This window comes from Triturus cristatus, chromosome 1_1 (assembly GCF_964204655.1).
Source record: "Triturus cristatus chromosome 1_1, aTriCri1.1, whole genome shotgun sequence".
Classification (NCBI taxonomy): domain Eukaryota; kingdom Metazoa; phylum Chordata; class Amphibia; order Caudata; family Salamandridae; genus Triturus; species Triturus cristatus.
In genome coordinates this window covers 64,121,635-64,141,842 of record NC_140579.1, presented here as the reverse complement: position 1 = coordinate 64,141,842, position 20,208 = coordinate 64,121,635, and the positions used below count along the sequence as shown (strand labels likewise).

The 20,208-nt window shown below is 46.7% G+C and overlaps 1 protein-coding gene across 1 annotated transcript in view; it reads left to right on the top strand.

Annotated features, from left to right (window-relative positions):
* Positions 1–20,208, top strand: part of LOC146869416 (FACT complex subunit SPT16-like) — a 276,041-nt gene that overhangs the window by 81,016 nt on the left and 174,817 nt on the right. The window contains exons 4-6 of the mRNA XM_085599793.1: positions 12,883–12,948; positions 13,280–13,381; positions 13,636–13,751. Of these exons, the coding sequence (XP_085455919.1) occupies positions 12,883–12,948; positions 13,280–13,381; positions 13,636–13,751 (284 nt within the window). The remainder of the gene's footprint in view (positions 1–12,882; positions 12,949–13,279; positions 13,382–13,635; positions 13,752–20,208) is intronic.

Here is a 20,208-nt window from a genome sequence, read left to right as displayed (position 1 = left end):
GAATCATTGACTGTTTTCTATGAAATATTTTCTACGTGTCAACTCTTAAAATAGCAAAATATTGCCTAAAAATCATAACAGCAACTAAGTAGACTTTTATCACTTGTTTCTAAGAACTGACCCAGGACTAATTCTAGGATCCAGTCCTGGAATTACAAAAGAAATCCTGAAAGTAATCTATTGCAAATAATTTAAAACTTCCATTGAACTCAAAGCATTATTGTGTTTGAAATTGTGTTGCCTATTGCAACAACCTGTAACTTTCTACAAAAGCCAATTGCATATTGCAAAAGTATTTACCTAAAGCATCTCATCCCGAGAGTATATTTTGACACCTATTGGTTCTAAAATAAAACAAGCATATATTTTTTTATATATAAACCATTGGCCTAGAGTTCAGTTATTGAGTGTGTGAGACCATTTGCTGACTGAGTGTGTGCAACAAATACTTTACACTGTCCTCTGATACTGCCTTACTGCTCGACCAAGCTCCCACTTTAGAGAGTAAAGTTATATCTAACTTTAGCCTCTGCCAAACCTCTGGGGACTGTGGACTCTGTACACACTGTACCTATTAGGGAACAGTATATACAGAGCCACTTTCTCACACTCTACCTTTGACACCAAAAGGCTCGGGGCAAAACTTTAGACACCGAAACAAACAACTAAAGACAAAGATACTCTGTCTAAAGAGCCTTGATGCGATGCCCCGCCTTCGGAAGCAAAAAAACTTGTGATCAACCCTGATACAGTACATATCTATGCCACTCTTCCAAAAAACAGAAGATAGACCAGCCAGAGGACTACCATATTCCTCTCAAAAGCAAAAGTGTGGGTACGAACCCTTCCCCCACCCTACATTCCACCTCCTTCCACCACTGATCCCAATTTGCTTATTACACCATCAAATTCCCTACCACCACTCACACCTGACCCACAGGATGATGGGGCTGAGGATGAAGATCGAGACAGGCCACAGGACATTAACCCGTGGGAGGATTATCATACTGAGCAATGTCCACATAATGACCCTGATTTGTATCCATCTTGACCCTCCCCACCTGACGATAACATTGGGTACATTGAGCTCCTTAACAGGGCTGCTCAATATCGCGGGGTGGAATTGCTTAAAGAGCCTTTAAGAAGAGCATTTCCTTTTTGAGACAATTAGTTCCTCTCAGAGAGCCACTCATACCTTACTTATGCTAAAAGGTATGTTGAAGCGCACAGACAAGATATTTAAAGATCCTGTGAGGTGTAAGAATATTTACACCTAGAGTGGAGAAAAAATATAAACCTCCACCCACCGACCCGGTTTACATCAGAGGTCAGTTGCCTTTAGACTCACTTGTGGTTTCCAATGCTCGCAAGAGAGCTATCTCACAAACCACAGGTGAGGCTCCGCCTCCTGATAAGAAGTCTAAGCTTATTGATGCCTCGGGCAAAAGAGTGGCATCACAAGTGGCTAATCACTGGCGCATTGCCAACGCCCACGCTCTGTTGGCTCGCTATGATAGGGCTCATTACGATGAGTTAGAAAAACTTGTGCAATTTTTACCTGACTTATCACTAATACCTCAATCAGGTGTGCCCTGGATGCAGCAGATACAGCAGCTCATACAGTAAACACCAGTGTACTCCTAAGCAGACATGCTTGGTTGAGAATCTCAGAATTCAAGCCTGAGGTGCAAACCTCCATCCTCAACGAACCATTTGACAAAGAAAATCTCTTTGGCCCAACGGTTGATACCTCGCTGGAGAAGATTAAAAAAGGCACGGAGGTCGCAAAGCACATTGGGGGCTTGTCAATTGCCTGCCACTAGGGGTTCGTTTCGCCGCTCCTTTTATAGGGGTGGTTCCAAAAATCTATCCACCAAAAACCCCTCCTCCTCTTACAAGGGTAACAACCAATCCCCCTCTTCAAGAGGTATTTTTAGAGGTGGTTTCAGAGGAAACAACGGTAAGGGAAGAGTCAGAGGCAACTCCACACACACTTCCCCCGCAAACAAACAGTGACTTCCTTCCGTTACACTTGATCATTCCACTCATGTCGGCGGACGTCGCTCTCAATTCCTACCTGCCTGGAATTCAATCACCTCAGACAAGTGGGTCCTACAAATGATCCAATATGGTTACTGACTGGAACTTACATACACACTCCCAGATACTCTTCCAAGATCACATGCAATGTCAACAGAGCATCTTACCCTTCTAAAGCAAGAGGTTCTCTCTCTTGGAAAAACACGCTATAGAACCAGTCCCATTACAATACCAGGAGACCGGAGTATACTCCCTGTACTTTTAATTCCCCAAAAAGACAGATCTCTCAGTCCCATACTAGACTTCAGAGAACTGAATCTACACATTCAGTCGGACCACTTTCACATGATCACACTAACAACTGCTCCCACTCCTTCAGCAAGGCGACTTTCTGTCCACTCTAGACTTGAAGGACGCCTATTTCCATATTCCCATTCACCCTGCTCACCGGAAATACCTCTGGTTTGTGGTAGACGGTCAGCATTATTAATTCAAGGTCCTCCCATTTAGAGTAACTACCGCACCTAGAGTTTTCACCAAATGTCTGGCAGTAGTCCCGGCTCATCTAAGGAGACAGCACATTCACGTCTTCCCTTACCTAGACGACTGGCTCATAAAAGCCAGCTCGCAGCAAAGCTGCCTACTCCACACACAAAAGACAGTCCCAACTGCTTCACGACCTTGGGTTTACTGTAAACCTCACCAAGTCTCCTCTCCAACCATCCAATACACAACTGTATCTAGGAGCCACAATAGACACTCAAAAAGCTCTTGCGTGTCCCAACCCAGTCAGAATCCGCAACATGCAGACTTTAATCTCTGTTTCAGTTACAACACTCATTACCAGCTTGAGTGTTCACGCAGTTGATAGGAATGATGTTGTCTTGCATTTTAATCGTTCCTTATGTAAGACTTCAGATGCGTCCCCTCCAGGAATGCTTAGCACGTCAGTGGAACCATGCTCAAGGTCAGTTATCAGATCTAGTGTTGGTAGATGGTCCCACCCATTGATCTCTGCAGTCGTGGAATACAAAACATCTTTCCAAGAGGCGGCCATTCGTCGACCCGGTTCCACAGATAGTTCTAACAGCAGACGCTTCACTCACTGATTGGGGCGCTCATCTACAGAAACATACCATTCAGGGCATGTGGACTCTTCAACAAAAGCAACTCCTCATAAACCTTCTAGAACTTTTAGCAATTTTTCTAGCGTTGAAAGCTTTTCAACTTACTAAAGTAGGCGGAGCTGTCCTAATTCGCACACATGACAGCAATGTACTACATACAAAAACTGGGTGGGGGCACACTCTCTCCAGCTCTGTTTTCCCAGAGCATCTGGAGATAGGCCATACCTTACAAAATGTATCTCCTTGCGGAACACCTTCCAGGAGTAAACAACCAGATTGCGGATCTGCTCAGTCACCAATGACACTAGATCCATGAATGGGAACTCCACCCCCAGGTTCTCCTCACGTTCTTTCAATTGTGGGGCTTCCCAGGCATAGATCTGTTCGCCACCTACCTAAACGAAATAATACCCAAACTTCGTGTCTAGGGATCCACACCCATAGTCCAAAGGCAATGCACTGTGGATGAATTTTTAAAAATAGTTTTAACAGAGTTGTATATACATCGGAGATATTTGCTTATGCTTTTCCGCCTCTCCCACTCGTTCCATTAGTGGTTCGGAAGCTCAGACATCAGACCCTGACACTAATCCTGGTTGCTCCCACATGGGCCCGTCATCCCTGGTTCACAACCCTCTTGGAGTTGTCAGTAGTTCCCCATCCAAAACTCCATCTCACTCCCAATCTCCTCATTCAGAACCATGGAGGGATAAGACATTCAGATCCCAGTCAACTCAACCTTGCGATCTGGCACCTGAAATCCTAGAGTTTGGCTACCTTAATCTTCCCCCAGATTGCATGAATATCAAAGAGGCTAGACGTCCTACCACAAGGGCATGCTTTGCAGCAAAATGGAAGCAGTTTGTCATTTACCGTAATAACAATCAAGTCAATCTGCTAGACGCTTCAATGCAAAACATAATTTGTTATCTATTACATCTACAGCGTTCCAATTTAGTGTATACATTCATTCGCTTGCATCTTGTTGCGATAGCTGCATATCTTCAGAACAGACAACATTTTCTCTCTTTTTAGAGTGCCTGACATTAAAGCTTTCATGGAAGGACTTAAGAGTCATTCCCTCTAGACTTCCACCTGCCCCAGCGTGGAATCTCAACATCGTTCTTACAAGACTCATGGGTCTGCCTTTTGAGCCATTGCATAGATGTGAACTGCAGTTTCTCACTTGGAAGGTAGCTTTCCTCATAGCTATCACATCTCTCAGAAGTGTGGGTGAGCTTTAGGCACTAATAGTAGAAGAACCATTTTTACAAATACATCAAAACAAAGTGGTTCTTAGGACTAACCCCAAATTTCTACCTAAAGTCATTTCTACCTTTCATATAAACCAATCTGTTGAGTTACCTGTGTTCTTCCCTCAACCAGATTCTGTGGCAGAAAGTGCTCTTCATACCTTAGAATGTAAAACGAGTTACTATATTACATTGAAAGAACAAAACCTTTTAGAAAGACTAAGCAACTTTTTGTTGCTTTTGCTCCACCATATAAAGGCAATCCAATATCAAATTCTGGTATTGCAGGGTGGATAGTTAAGTACATTCAAATGTTATGCAAAAGCAAAACGAATGTTAACAGTTCCCCCTAGAGCACATTCCACACACAAACTAGGGGCTTCTATGGCATTCTTAGGAAATATATCAATAGATGACATATGCAAAGCTGCAACGTGGTCTACACCTCACACATCCACAATACACTATTGTGTAGATGTGTTAGCTAGACAACAAGCTAGAGTGGGCCAGGCAGTTTTACGTACATTATTTCAGACCACTGCAACAGATCCAGGTTAGCCACCGCTTTGAAAAATAACTGCTACATAGTCTATGCATAGCATAGGATCTACAGCTCATATGCCTCGAACGGAAAAGGCTACTTACCCAGTATGCATCTGTGTAGGAAGCTGGCTTTGTATATACTATACCAAAGTGAGGTATAGTGTGCACAGTCCAGTGGAACCCCAAAGGTAGGCAGAGGTAAAGTTAGATAGAACCTTACTCTCTATTTGTGGTAGTGTGGTCGAGCAGTAAGGCAGTATCAGAAGACAGTGTTAAGCATGTGTTGTACACACTCAGTCAGCAAATGAATTCACACACTCAAAGACTGAACTTCAGACCAACTGTTTTTGTATAAAAATATTCTTTTACTTATTTTATTTTCTAGAACCAAGCAACCCTGGCACAGGTAAGCAATAAATACTTTATAGTAGTAATGCAATTGAAATACAGTTTGAATGATAATTGTATATGAACTTTGGTTTAATTTACAGTATAGATGCAGAGAAATGCAATACTTAGTAAATGCAGTGCATAGACTTATAGGCTTTTTAGTAAAATAGCAGGTAAGTAACTTTTGAGATTACTAGGCTTACAGAGAGTAGTATACCTAGATACTACTCTGGGACATTTACTGAAAACGGGTAAATAAAAATGTTTTTGTTCGATTATGCTATTTTAAAGAATTTCTTTGTTTTCAAACTCACACTTAGAAACTTTTCACAGAAAAACAGTCAGATATCCTATGGAGGAAAATAGGGTTATCGGTTTTGAGGTAAATATTTGGTAGTGGGAGTTGAGGTTCTGGGGGTGCACTCTAGTTACACCCTCAGCGGCACTAGGGCGGCTGGGTGCAGAGTCCTGAGGCCCAATGTTATCCAATGGGGGATAGGGGGCCTCCGGTTGAAAGCCCAAATTGGCTGTGGGAGCAAAGCTCCTGGACTTTAGCTCAGGGCAAATGGGGAAACAAATTAACACCCGGACCCGACACTAGATGGCGATCTATGCATAACATATGACTCTACAGCTCTATATGCCAAGAACAGATGCATACTGGGTAAGAACATTTTCCTTATTTATAACCGTATATTGTTTTTTTGCTAACTGTGGATCTATAATGGGTCTTTGTTTGGATTCCATTTCTTATGTTTTCTGCGGCCCTTTTCATTCGCACTGGGGACGCGCGGAAATGAGGTCTTCTGATTAGCAGTTATAAATTAATTGGACATGATCCTGAACAAAGTTCCTTTGGGATTATCGTTGCCTCGTATATGGTTCCCTTCTTGCTGTGTAAAGACCTTCAACTAAACAATAAAAAGTTGGGAATGGGGGAACCTTTACTGTTTTGATTGTTCAGAATTTCATCTTCAGACAAACTTATTTGTACAAATCCTTTTTTTTTACATTTCACATTTTTCTTTGCTTGTACTTCATAACCACCTATTTTGGCGTCAAGCCTACTAGACTGCTCTAGCTGTTGGGTTGCAAATGAACTGGTGTGAGCCTGTTAATCGCTTACAGGGTCTAGGAGACTATCCATTGGTTACCCCATCCTTGCTTTTTATTCGATGGGTTTACTTGTTCATCTTTTTCCATGTTTTGTCTCTCCCCTACTGCATAGCCCCTTTACCATCCTCTTGACAGGCTGACATGTCTTTCCAATGCTCACTTTTGGAAACTTATGTTCGAGGCATATGAGCTGCAGATCAAACACTATGCATAGATCGCCATCTGGTGTTGGGCCCGGATGTTTGCACTTGTTTTTGTCTTGGAAAAGTCTTTGGAAGTCACGAGATAGGTGACTCCTCCTTTGGATGATAGTGCACATGGGCATTGGCTCCATCTTCAGATTGTTTTTTTCCTCCATCGGGCTTGTATGTGTTTATCGTGCTCCAGTTCGGTGCCGTTACCGATCCAACTTTCGACGCGCAATCCTCACCCTTTCTCCGGTATTGTTTCGATCACGATCCCTAGTCGTCACGCATCTCTTCAATTTCGAAGTCCTCGATTCCGGTCGTCGACTAAGGCCTTCGGGCCTACTTAGGCCATTCGTTCTGGCTCATGGAAAGGACTCCTTTCAAGAAGTGTCCTCAATGTGTGTCGAAATTCCCACACACAGATTTTCATGAGGTGTGTAACCTCTGCCTCCCACCGGAGCACGAGGCCAAAGACTGTCCAGCTTGTGCCTCTTTCCGCTCCAAGAAAACCATTCGGGATCGTCTAGCTCGAAGAACAATGGCTTGCTCGTCGGCATCCATTCCCGATGACATCTTCCAGGAGGGTGTTGATGTGCCAGAACAGGAGCAGGTCGAAGAAGGTCCCATCAGCGCCTCCGAAGCCGATGAATCCGACGTCGAGGACATCACTCATGGGCAGCGGGTCGTAAGTAGTGACGTCGACCCCATCCCCCCCATCCCCCCGCACGGAAAAAGGTTTTGGTAACACCTTCACCTTCGGGGCCAGGTGCACACCGAGACAATACTTCTCACGCCCCGCCTTCGAGCCCGGCAAAGAAGTCAACAACTAAGCCTTCAGGCCACTCTGGCTCGAGTCAGTCTCCCGTCGGTGCCAAAACTCAAGCCCCATCACTGAAAAAGAAACCCTCCTCCACCTTAGTGCCAACCACTGCCTCCACATCCATGCTCTCGGCACCCAAACCTACTGGCACCGACCCTTCAACCCCGGAACGGAGCAAAAAGACACTACCGGTTCCGCAAACCCCTGCAGAGACTAAAAAATCTCCCGCTTCAAATCTTAAAGAGCACAAGTCCACGCCAGAATCGGTGCCACGCAAGCCTTCGGAACCAAAACAAGCGGTGCCGAAACACCAGCCTGCAACAGAAGAGCTTTTTAAACTGGATCCCACCCAAAAAACTCGTCTAAAAGACCCAAATGCTGGTTAACTGACTCTCAGTTCTAAAACGAGACCACTGGACACACCTCCACCAGCTCCAACACCTAAGAGAGACATTGCAAACTCGCCTCTCGGAGTCCATTCTCCACCTCCACATCACTCTCCTACACCATCTCCTCCACCAATGGATGATGATGGCACCTCTGATGACATGGAGGAAGGGGCAGACGACGAACTACTAGGGGATCCTAGTCCACCCTATACCCCAGACCCCTGGGACGATTACAACACACCAGATGTCCCTAACATACCACAAGACGACATCTATCCCTCTAGACTTTCCCCTCCAGAGGATACCATAGGTTTCACCCTGCTTGTTCACAGAGCTGCACAATACCATGGGGTTGCCTTACATACAGACCCTGTGGAAGAGGATTTCTTAATGGACACTTTTGATACTTCACATAAGTCCACCTCCGTCCTCCCTATGTTAAAAGGGGTCATCAAACATGCACCTGAGGTGTTCGAAGATCCTGTTAGGGCTAGGGTTATAAACCCCAGGATAGAGAAAAAAATATAAAGCTGCCCCAGCATACCCCATATACATTAAAGGCCAAATACCCTTGGACATCTTAATGGTCTCCAATGCCAGAAAAAGGGCTAACTCACAAACGTCAGGGGACGCTCCACCTCCAGACAAGAAGTCGAAACTCTTGGACGCCTCGGGTATACGTACAGCGTCACAAGCAGCTAATATATGGCGCATCGCCAACACTCAGGCTTTGTTAGCCCGATACAATAGGGTACACTACGACGAGCTAGAGTCCCTATTGCAACACCTCCCTGACAAATACAAAACTAAGGCCAACAACCTCATACAGGAGGGTAAGCTCATCACAAACCTCTCCATTCGTTGCGCTCTAGATGTGGCAGACACTGCCTCCAGAGCCATCAACACAAGTGTCCTTCTGCGTAGGCATGCATGGCTACGCATTTCAGACTTCCATTCTTAACCAGCCATTTGACCAGGAGCATCTATTTGGGCCAGCCGTGGATTCATCTCTCGAAAAGATGAAAAAAGACACCGACACGGCTAAATCAACGGGAGCCTTGCAATCACGAAGCTCCCAGACGTTCCTTTCGTCGCTCCTCTTACAAGGGCACCTCCAGAGGCTACTCCTCTGACAATCCCTCCACGTCCTATTAAACTCCCACCCAGACCACATTCACCAGAGGTTATCAAAGAGGAGGCTACAGAGGCAATAAAAAAGGTAGAGGCAAGACCAATAATACCCGCTCTGCCTCCACCCCTACCCAATGACTTCCGTCCGCTCCCCCAGACCATTCCACTTCGGTCGGGGGAAGATTGCTACATTTCCTACCTGTCTGGAACAACATCACCACAGACAGGTGGGTGAGACCAATCATTCAGTTAGGTTACTGTTTAGAACTCACTTCTACCCCCCCAAACATACCACCCAGACAGCGCCCAATGTCACCGGAACATTTATCGCTGCTAAAGCAGGAGGTAGTATCCCTCCTATACAAACATGCAATAGAACCAGTCCCCCTGCAACAGCAAAACACAGGAGTTTACTCCCTGTACTTCCTCATTCTGAAGAAGGATGGCTCGCTAAGACCAATCCTAGACCTCAGACCCTTAAACCTGTACATACACTTTTCACATGGCCACACTTCAACAGGTCCTTCCTCTTCTCTCACAAGGCGATTTCCTTGCCACTCTAGGTCTCAAGGACGCCTACTTTCATATTCTCATTCACACCTCTCACAGGAAATATCTCAGGTTTGTAGTGGACGGTCAGCACTACCAATTCAAGGTCCTCCCATTCGGAGTCACCACAGCACCCAGAGTATTCACCAAGTGTCTGGCGGTAGTTGTGGCTCACCTAAGAAGACAGCATATCCACGACTTCCCAAACTTAGACGATTGGCTCATAAAAGCCAACTCATACCATCAGTGTGTACATCACAATCCAACTACTCCACGACTTAGGGTTTACAGTAAACCACACAGTGTCACCTACAACCGTCCCACATACAACAGTACCTCAGTGCCACAATAAACACCTCAAAAGCACTTGCATATTCCAGCAAAACCAGGATGGCAAGCATACAAAGCCTCATATCAAAATTTCAGCCTCAACACTCTTCCAGCTCGAGTGTTCATACAGTTGATAGGGATGATGGCCTCTTGCATATTCATAGTACCTCACGCAAGATTCCAGATGTGCCCCCTACAGGAATGTCTGGCACGTCAGTGGAACCAGGCTCAAGGTCAGCTAACAGATCTGGTGTTGGTGGACAGTCGCACGCATCGCTCTCTGCAGTGGTGGAACACAAAAAACCTTTCCAAAGGGCGACCGTTCCTCGAGCCGGTTCCACAGATTGTGCTAACAGCGGACGCATCGCTCTCCGGCTGGGGAGCTCATCTATTACATCACACCATGCAGGGCAGGTGGACGCCTCAACAAAAGTTACTCCACATTATTCACCTGGAGTTACTAGCCATCTTCCTAGCGCTCAAGGCATTCCAGAAACAAATATCAGCCGAAGCTGTCCTAGTCTGCACCGACAACATGACAACCATGTACTACATACAGAAACAAGGCGGGACACACTCCCTACAGCTCTCTCAACTAGTCAAAGCATATGAAGATAGGCTATTCCTCAGAACATTTTTCTCCTAGCCCAACATGTCCCGGGAGTCCAGAACAACATAGCCGATCTGTTAAATCGTCGGACGCAACAGATTCACGAGTGGGAACTTCATCCGCAAGTTCTTCAACCATTTTTCCACTTGGGGGGGGGGTCAACCAGAGATAGATCTCTTTGCCACACACGAAAACGCCAAATGCCCAAGCTTCGCCGCCAGATATCCACACCCATTGTCCAAAGGAAATGCGATATGGATGAATTGGTCAGGCAGATTTGCGTGCGCTTTTCTGCCTCTCCCACTCATTCCACTGGTGGAGCGCAAATTACAGCAACAATCACTGACTCTCATCCTAGTTGCTCCAACATGGTCCAGACAACCATGGTACACCACATTTCTGGAACTATCCGTAGTCCCGCACCAAAAACTACACCTCTCCCCACGCCTCTTAACCGAGAGCCTTGGAGAGATCAGACACCCGGACCCAGCTCAGCTCAACCTTGCGATCTGGCTCCTGAGGTCTTAGAATTTGGTTACCTTAACCTTCCCCCTGACTGTATAAACAATATCAAGGAAGCTAGACGCCCCAACACTAGAGCCTGCTATGCGGCCAAGTGGAAACGATTTGTGATATATATTCACAATAACACCATCAATCCTCTAGATGTGTCTATTCAACACATCATAGGTTACCTACTGCATCTCCAAAGGTGTAACTTAGCATACACATCTATTAGGTTACACCTCGCTGCCATAGCAGCCTACTTACAAAATAGACACTTGTCGCTATTCAGGGTACCTGCCATCAAAGCATTTATGGATGGCCTCAAACGAATAATTCCTCCCAGGGTACCACCCTCACCTGTGTGGAATTTAAACATGGTTCTCACAAGACTAATGGGCCCTCCTTTTGAACCTCTGCACAAATGCGAGCTACAATTTCTAACATGGGAAGTCGCTCTCCTAGTGGCCATTACTTCCCTTAGAAGAGTCAGTGAGCTACAGGCACTAACTATTCAAGAACCTTTTTTACAACTTCATCATAGCAAAGTGGTTCTCAGAACCAGTCCAAACTCTTCCCTAGTGTTATTTCTCCCTTCCACCTCAACCAGTCTGTGGAGTTGCCAGTATTCTTCTCGCAACCACAAACAGATGTAAAAAGAGCACTGCTTTATTACATTGAAAGAACAAAACCTTTTCGCAAGACCAAACACCTTTTCTTGTCCTTCTCACCACCACATAAAGGCAACCCCATCTCCAAATCTGGGATAGCTAGGTGGATTGTCAAATGCATTCAGATTTGCTATCACAAAGCAAAATGTACATTATCAGTTCCCCCAAAAGCCCGCTCTACCCGAAAGATAGGGGCTTCAATGGCATTTTTAGAAAACCTTCCCTTAGATGACATCTGCAAAGCAGCTACACCGCACACATTCACAAAGCACTATTGTGTAGATGTGCAAACAAAACAAGCCAATGTGGGCCAGGCTGTACTCAAAACATTATTTCAGACTACTGCAACAGATACTGGTGGTCGCCACTCGGAAGGGGTACTGCTATACGATCTCTGCATAGTGTGTGATCTGCAGCTCATATGCCTCGAACGGAAAATGCTACTTACCAGTATGCATCTGTTCTTGGCATGTAGAGCTGAAGATCCACACACGCCCACCCACCTCCCCGGCTACCCGGCTCTGTTCCAGTACTATCTTATTTAGATACAACATACATGGGCATCTTATCTGTTAATCACAAACATCCATCACTTCCCTGCTAGCGAAAAAGATGGAACAGATGCCCTTGTGCACTATCATCCAAAGGAGGAGTCCCCTATCTCTTGACTTCCAAATACTTTTCCAAGACAAAAACAAGTGCAAACATCTGGGCCCAACACAAGATGGCGATCTATGCACAGTGTGTAGATCTGCAGCTCTACATGCCAAGAACAGATGCATACTGGTAAGTAGCATTTTCCTTTTCTTTTTAGTTGGGCACTCCACCAGAGTGCATGCTGCTTTTCAGCTCTTTAGCTTTTTCCCACTGCCCTGTGCGCACTCTGTGTTGTATTCTCTTGTGTGCTTCTCCCACGTGCTCCTTGTTGCTGTCTCCCTCCCTTGCTTTGTTTTTATTTAGCACCGCCTGCTGTCGTGAGCCCTGAGCACGCTTACAAAGTAACGTTACCGCCAACAGTGGCTTTATCAATGTGCCTTTTGATTGTCGATAAAAAGAAAAAAAAATTGAAACCGCATCAGAAAAAGCATTGGCAAAGGCAGTAGGTTCCGAAAGAGCGTACCTTTGGATTTGCCAATACTTGTTTGTTGAGGTGACAGCTCTAAATTATTTTGCATTTAGATGCTACTGTTAATTTACTATGCCATTTTTTTGTTTTTTTAGGAAGGACCAGCCACAGTTCTCACCACTGTCAAGAAAAAAGTGAAAAACGTTGGCATCTTTTTAAAGGTGAGAAGACTGGGGTGTACAAAATACATAAAAGCCTTCTGAAAAATCAATGGGAACCTTTCCTAGGTGAGGAAGGGATCCAGCAATCACCCAAGCCATGATGTTTGTTATGATTAGATGGCTCAACATTGGGGGGCTCACTGATGATGCGAAGCCCGGTAGTGAAATCACTTGCTCCCAGTTGGATATTTGTAACGAAAAGAAGTTGTCAAGACTAGCCCTGTTACACTACTGTCCTTTCTTTGTGTTTGGGACAATGGTGTCGGTACCTGGTTGACCAATGTTGTTTGCTGTTGCGGAAATGACCTTTTGACATTGTTTCTCAACTTAGAATGAGGAGGAGGAGGAGGAGGAAGAGGACAAAAATGAGGCTGATGAGCTGCTGGGCCGTGGTGCTCGTGGTGGAGCTACACTGCTTGCAGAGAGGACAAGGGTAAAGCTACTTTTTCTACACATTTGTTCTGAAGTATATTTTCTGTGCTAAAGATGCATGTTTATGGCCCTGTGCTGTCTTATGGACAGTTCCCATTCTCATCTTTGCGTAATTAATTTTTGTGATGTAGTGTGATCTAGCTCCACGAAGTAACAAAGCACTGTTCAGGTTATTCCTCTTTCATATGTTATTTCTCATTCCCTACCCCATGCCCGGCTTGTGATCCGGTCTTGATTCTCCGTCCCCATCAATAGAACGAAATGACAGCTGAGGAGAAGAGAAGAGCTCATCAAAAGGAGCTTGCTAAGCAGTTGAATGAAGAGGCTAAACGCAGGCTAACTGCACAGAAGGGGGAGCAGCAGACACAGAAGTGAGTACGTGTTGCAGCTGGGCTGATAGTTTAGTGCTTGGGCGCTGGTGAGCTGTAAACAACCATATGGCTTGGAGGAGAAGTTGCCTATCCTTTTGCGATCATGGTGGTGTTGTATAGTAGTCCATAGTAGAGTTTTAGGATAGGTTATTAAGAATGGGAGACAAGGTTATTAACTGAATTATAGCTTGGGGTTGATCTTACCTGCTATATGTTCGCATGGGTGGTTGTTTTTGTGCAGGATCTTTTATTTTTGTTCTCTGACCCCTGAACTACCATTTACTAGTGTTCCAGCAGGTATATGTAATAAATTACTTGGTATTGATTCTGCACCTTGACAATTTTTACAATAGAAAAATACTACTTTTAATATCTGAGAACTAAACATTTTTTAGAAATCTGTTTAGTTAAAGACTTTAGTTCTTTTTAAAATAGTCTTACAAGACAGTTGTGGAAAAAATAAAATTGTGAAAACTACCCAGAATGATCCTTCTAAAGTCTGACCGAGGAATATATATTTTTTTTTTAAAGAAATCCATCCTTTCTATCATAATCACTTCAGATGTAAATTGGACAGTAGGTATGTATAAGTAGGTCACCCAGGAAGTTGATGACCATATGTTTTTTTTAAAATTTTGATTGCATCTGTTCGAGAGCATAAAGGTACTTCTATACATACACACAAGATTGGATTATTCTCCTCACTCCTTTATGGAAAATGTATTTCCAGTTTCAAAGAGCAGGTATTGAATATTATCACTTCTTTGAAACAACCTTTTTGCTTTGATGAAGCTCTTCCAGCTTCTCTTATCTGAACCAACTTCCAGGTTTTCACTCAAATGTGTTGCCATATAATAAAACACCACTCTGCAGAAGGGTACACTAACAAGCATTAGCATAGCCAATAGGTCTCGCCTTTGGGACTCTTGTAAGTTTTTGTGCCCCAGCGATTGGCTTTAGCAATGTTTTTAAGCTGTTGAAGAGCTCTATAGCACCACTCTACATTTGTTCTACAGCACCACTCTACAGTACCCCTTTACATCATCAATCTAAAGCACCACTGTCCAGCACCACTCTATAGCACCACTCCACAGTACCCCCACTCTACAGCACCCCCACTCTACAGCGCCACCACTCTACAGCGCCACTCTACAGCACCAGGTTGGGCTGGGGCAGAGTCACTGACTTCAGCGCTGAAGCAGAGCGCGCCCTGGAGCCATTTTATAGTGTTCGGTAGGGCTGTGGCAGAGTCACTGACTTCAGCGCTGAAGCAGAGCGCGCCCTGGAGCCATTTTATAGTTTTCGGTAGGGCTGAGGCAGAGTCACTGACTTCAGCGCTGAAGCAGAGCGCGCCCTTGAGCCATTCCACTGTGTTTTCATTTGTTATAGCAACTCTGCACCAGAGGGACACAAATATGAATGGCAAAACTTCCCCGTGAGGAGGACTTCAAATTGTAAAAATAAAAGCGACTGTACAAATTAAAGCACTACATAAACATGGCACTGCAAAATTCGCCACAGGGCCGCACTTCACCATTTCCTTGCAGCTATGCCCCAAATTGTCATCTCTTCAGCTCCAGGTGACAACAATATGCCCTCCTCACTCATTTGGCTACAGAAAAAAACATTTCCAATTGGCCTTTCCACAAGGCCCTTCTCTCCACTGCGCAAGCGAGACACATGCAAGAAAAACACACTGCAAATATTTAGACAAAAGGGTAATCTTTTCTCACGTTTTGGAAATCTTCCATTGGAGGTGCAGGAAGTGCCTACATTCTGTTGTGAGAGTTCACGCTTCGGAATCTTGCTGAGGAGATAAAAATGTAAGACAGGCTGGCCGGTGCAAGCCACCGAAGAAGCTTGGAGCCAGGTTGTTGACTAAAAGGGGTGTGGGGCGATTGCATAATTTTTAAGCAAACATCCCTTCTGGGCACCCAGACACCCACTGTTGCATTGGGAGTGTGAAAAACAAAGGCAGACATTTTCCCCTGTCGTCAGTACGCAAGAGAAACATAAACAGCACTGTGTTAAACCAGATTGGTCGCACACTGCTACACCTACCAGTCGTGTTCCCCCAATGAAAATGGTCCCTGAAGGTCAGCGTCGGCGGATACACCTATGCTCGAGTGTGAATGCAAGTATGCGTGGCGTGTGCCATCCCTGGACACGTGTTTCGAGGTAGTTGCCTCTCGTCAGCAGGGAGTAGGAATGTGTGGGGTTGCTGTGTAAGCTGCTAAAATCGTTATCAGGTCTAGTACCTCTCGTAGCGCGCAGGTGCGTAACCATGAGTCCGTCGACTCCACCGGCTCAAGGGAGCCTGAATATAAAGTTAAACCAGATTGGTCGCACACTGCTACACCTACCAGTCGTGTTCCCCCAATGTAAATGGTCCCTGAAGGTCAGCGTCGGCGGATACACCTATGCTCGAGTGTGAATGCAAGTATGCGTGGCGTGTGCCATCCCTGGACACGTGTTTCGAGGTAGTTGCCTCTCGTCAGCAGGGAGTAGGAATGTGTGGGGTTGCTGTGTAAGCTGCTAAAATCGTTATCAGGTCTAGTACCTCTCGTAGCGCGCAGGTGCGTAACCATGAGTCCGTCGACTCCACCGGCTCAAGGGAGCCTGAATATAAAGTTAAACCAGATTGGTCGCACACTGCTACACCTACCAGTCGTGTTCCCCCAATGAAAATGGTCCCTGAAGGTCAGTGTCGGCGGATACACCTATGCTCGAGTGTGAATGCAAGTATGCGTGGCGTGTGCCATCCCTGGACACGTGTTTCGAGGTAGTTGCCTCTCGTCAGCAGGGAGTAGGAATGTGTGGGGTTGCTGTGTAAGCTGCTAAAATCGTTATCAGGTCTAGTACCTCTCGTAGCGCGCAGGTGCGTAACCATGAGTCCGTCGACTCCACCGGCTCAAGGGAGCCTGAATATAAAGTTAAACCAGATTGGTCACACACTGCTACACCTACCAGTCGTGTTCCCCCAATGAAAATGGTCCCTGAAGGTCAGCGTCGGCGGATACACCTATGCTCGAGTGTGAATGCAAGTATGCGTGGCGTGTGCCATCCCTGGACACGTGTTTCGAGGTAGTTGCCTCTCGTCAGCAGGGAGTAGGAATGTGTGGGGTTGCTGTGTAAGCTGCTAAAATCGTTATCAGGTCTAGTACCACTCGTAGCGCGCAGGTGCGTAACCATGAGTCCGTCGACTCCACCGGCTCAAGGGAGCCTGAATATAAAGTTAAACCAGATTGGTCGCACACTGCTACACCTACCAGTCGTGTTCCCCCAATGAAAATGGTCCCTGAAGGTCAGCGTCGGCGGATACACCTATGCTCGAGTGTGAATGCAAGTATGCGTGGCGTGTGCCATCCCTGGACACGTGTTTCGAGGTAGTTGCCTCTCGTCAGCAGGGAGTAGGAATGTGTGGGGTTGCTGTGTAAGCTGCTAAAATCGTTATCAGGTCTAGTACCTCTCGTAGCGCGCAGGTGCGTAACCATGAGTCCGTCGACTCCACCGGCTCAAGGGAGCCTGAATATAAAGTTAAACCAGATTGGTCGCACACTGCTACACCTACCAGTCGTGTTCCCCCAATGAAAATGGTCCCTGAAGGTCAGCGTCGGCGGATACACCTATGCTCGAGTGTGAATGCAAGTATGCGTGGCGTGTGCCATCCCTGGACACGTGTTTCGAGGTAGTTGCCTCTCATCAGCAGGGAGTAGGAATGTGTGGGGTTGCTGTGTAAGCTGCTAAAATCGTTATCAGGTCTAGTACCTCTCGTAGCGCGCAGGTGCGTAACCATGAGTCCGTCGACTCCACCGGCTCAAGGGAGCCTGAATATAAAGTTAAACCAGATTGGTCGCACACTGCTACACCTACCAGTCGTGTTCCCCCAATGAAAATGGTCCCTGAAGGTCAGCGTCGGCGGATACACCTATGCTCGAGTGTGAATGCAAGTATGCGTGGCGTGTGCCATCCCTGGACACGTGTTTCGAGGTAGTTGCCTCTCGTCAGCAGGGAGTAGGAATGTGTGGGGTTGCTGTGTAAGCTGCTAAAATCGTTATCAGGTCTAGTACCTCTCGTAGCGCGCAGGTGCGTAACCATGAGTCCGTCGACTCCACCGGCTCAAGGGAGCCTGAATATAAAGTTAAACCAGATTGGTCGCACACTGCTACACCTACCAGTCGTGTTCCCCCAATGAAAATGGTCCCTGAAGGTCAGCGTCGGCGGATACACCTATGCTCGAGTGTGAATGCAAGTATGCGTGGCGTGTGCCATCCCTGGTCACGTGTTTCGAGGTAGTTGCCTCTCGTCAGCAGGGAGTAGGAATGTGTGGGGTTGCTGTGTAAGCTGCTAAAATCGTTATCAGGTCTAGTACCTCTCGTAGCGCGCAGGTGCGTAACCATGAGTCCGTCGACTCCACCGGCTCAAGGGAGCCTGAATATAAAGTTAAACCAGATTGGTCGCACACTGCTACACCTACCAGTCGTGTTCCCCCAATGAAAATGGTCCCTGAAGGTCAGCGTTGGCGGATACACCTATGCTCGAGTGTGAATGCAAGTATGCGTGGCGTGTGCCATCCCTGGACACGTGTTTCGAGGTAGTTGCCTCTCGTCAGCAGGGAGTAGGAATGTGTGGGGTTGCTGTGTAAGCTGCTAAAATCGTTATCAGGTCTAGTACCTCTCGTAGCGCGCAGGTGCGTAACCATGAGTCCGTCGACTCCACCGGCTCAAGGGAGCCTGAATATAAAGTTAAACCAGATTGGTCGCACACTGCTACACCTACCAGTCGTGTTCCCCCAATGAAAATGGTCCCTGAAGGTCAGCGTCGGCGGATACACCTATGCTCGAGTGTGAATGCAAGTATGCGTGGCGTGTGCCATCCCTGGACACGTGTTTCGAGGTAGTTGCCTCTCGTCAGCAGGGAGTAGGAATGTGTGGGGTTGCGGTGTAAGCTGCTAAAATCGTTATCAGGTCTAGTACCTCTCGTAGCGCGCAGGTGCGTAACCATGAGTCCGTCGACTCCACCGGCTCAAGGGAGCCTGAATATAAAGTTAAACCAGATTGGTCGCACACTGCTACACCTACCAGTCGTGTTCCCCCAATGAAAATGGTCCCTGAAGGTCAGCGTCGGCGGATACACCTATGCTCGAGTGTGAATGCAAGTATGCGTGGCGTGTGCCATCCCTGGACACGTGTTTCGAGGTAGTTGCCTCTCGTCAGCAGGGAGTAGGAATGTGTGGGGTTGCTGTGTAAGCTGCTAAAATCGTTATCAGGTCTAGTACCTCTCGTAGCGCGCAGGTGCGTAACCATGAGTCCGTCGACTCCACCGGCTCAAGGGAGCCTGAATATAAAGTTAAACCAGATTGGTCGCACACTGCTACACCTACCAGTCGTGTTCCCCCAATGAAAATGGTCCCTGAAGGTCAGCGTCGGCGGATACACCTATGCTCGAGTGTGAATGCAAGTATGCGTGGCGTGTGCCATCCCTGGACACGTGTTTCGAGGTAGTTGCCTCTCGTCAGCAGGGAGTAGGAATGTGTGGGGTTGCTGTGTAAGCTGCTAAAATCGTTATCAGGTCTAGTACCTCTCGTAGCGCATTTTGTATTTAAAGCTCCCTGAGCTATGGGTTGACGAGCCCGGATCCCGCACCTGCGCGCCGTGAGAGGTACTAGACCTGATAATTTTTGGCAGTCTACAGCACCCCGCATACGTACCTGCTCCCTGCTGACGAGAGGCAATTACCTCGAAACACGTGTCCAGGGATGGCATTTTAAACTTTTTACTCGTGGCATAGGTGTACCCGCCGCTGTCACTACATCCTCCAGAATCCTATGGGGCTATTTGCTAGTATGACGAGCGGTGTGCGACCCACTTCGCATTTTGTATTTAAAGCTCCCTGAGCTATGGGTTGACGAGCCCGGATCCCGCACCCGCGCGCCGTGAGAGGTACTAGACCTGATAATTTTTGGCAGTCTACAGCACCCCGCATACGTACCTGCTCCCTGCTGACGAGAGGCAATTACCTCGAAACACGTGTCCAGGGATGGCATTTTAAACTTTTTACTCGTGGCATAGGTGTACCCGCCGCTGTCACTACATCCTCCAGAATCCTATGGGGCTATTTGCTAGTATGACGAGCGGTGTGCAACCCACTTCGCATTTTGTATTTAAAGCTCCCTGAGCTATGGGTTGACGAGCCCGGATCCTGCACCCGCGCGCCGTGAGAGGTACTAGACCTGATAATTTTTGGCAGTCTACAGCACCCCGCATACGTACCTGCTCCCTGCTGACGAGAGGCAATTACCTCGAAACACGTGTCCAGGGATGGCATTTTAAACTTTTTACTCGTGGCATAGGTGTACCCGCCGCTGTCACTACATCCTCCAGAATCCTATGGGGCTATTTGCTAGTATGACGAGCTGTGTGCGACCCACTTCGCATTTTGTATTTAAAGCTCCCTG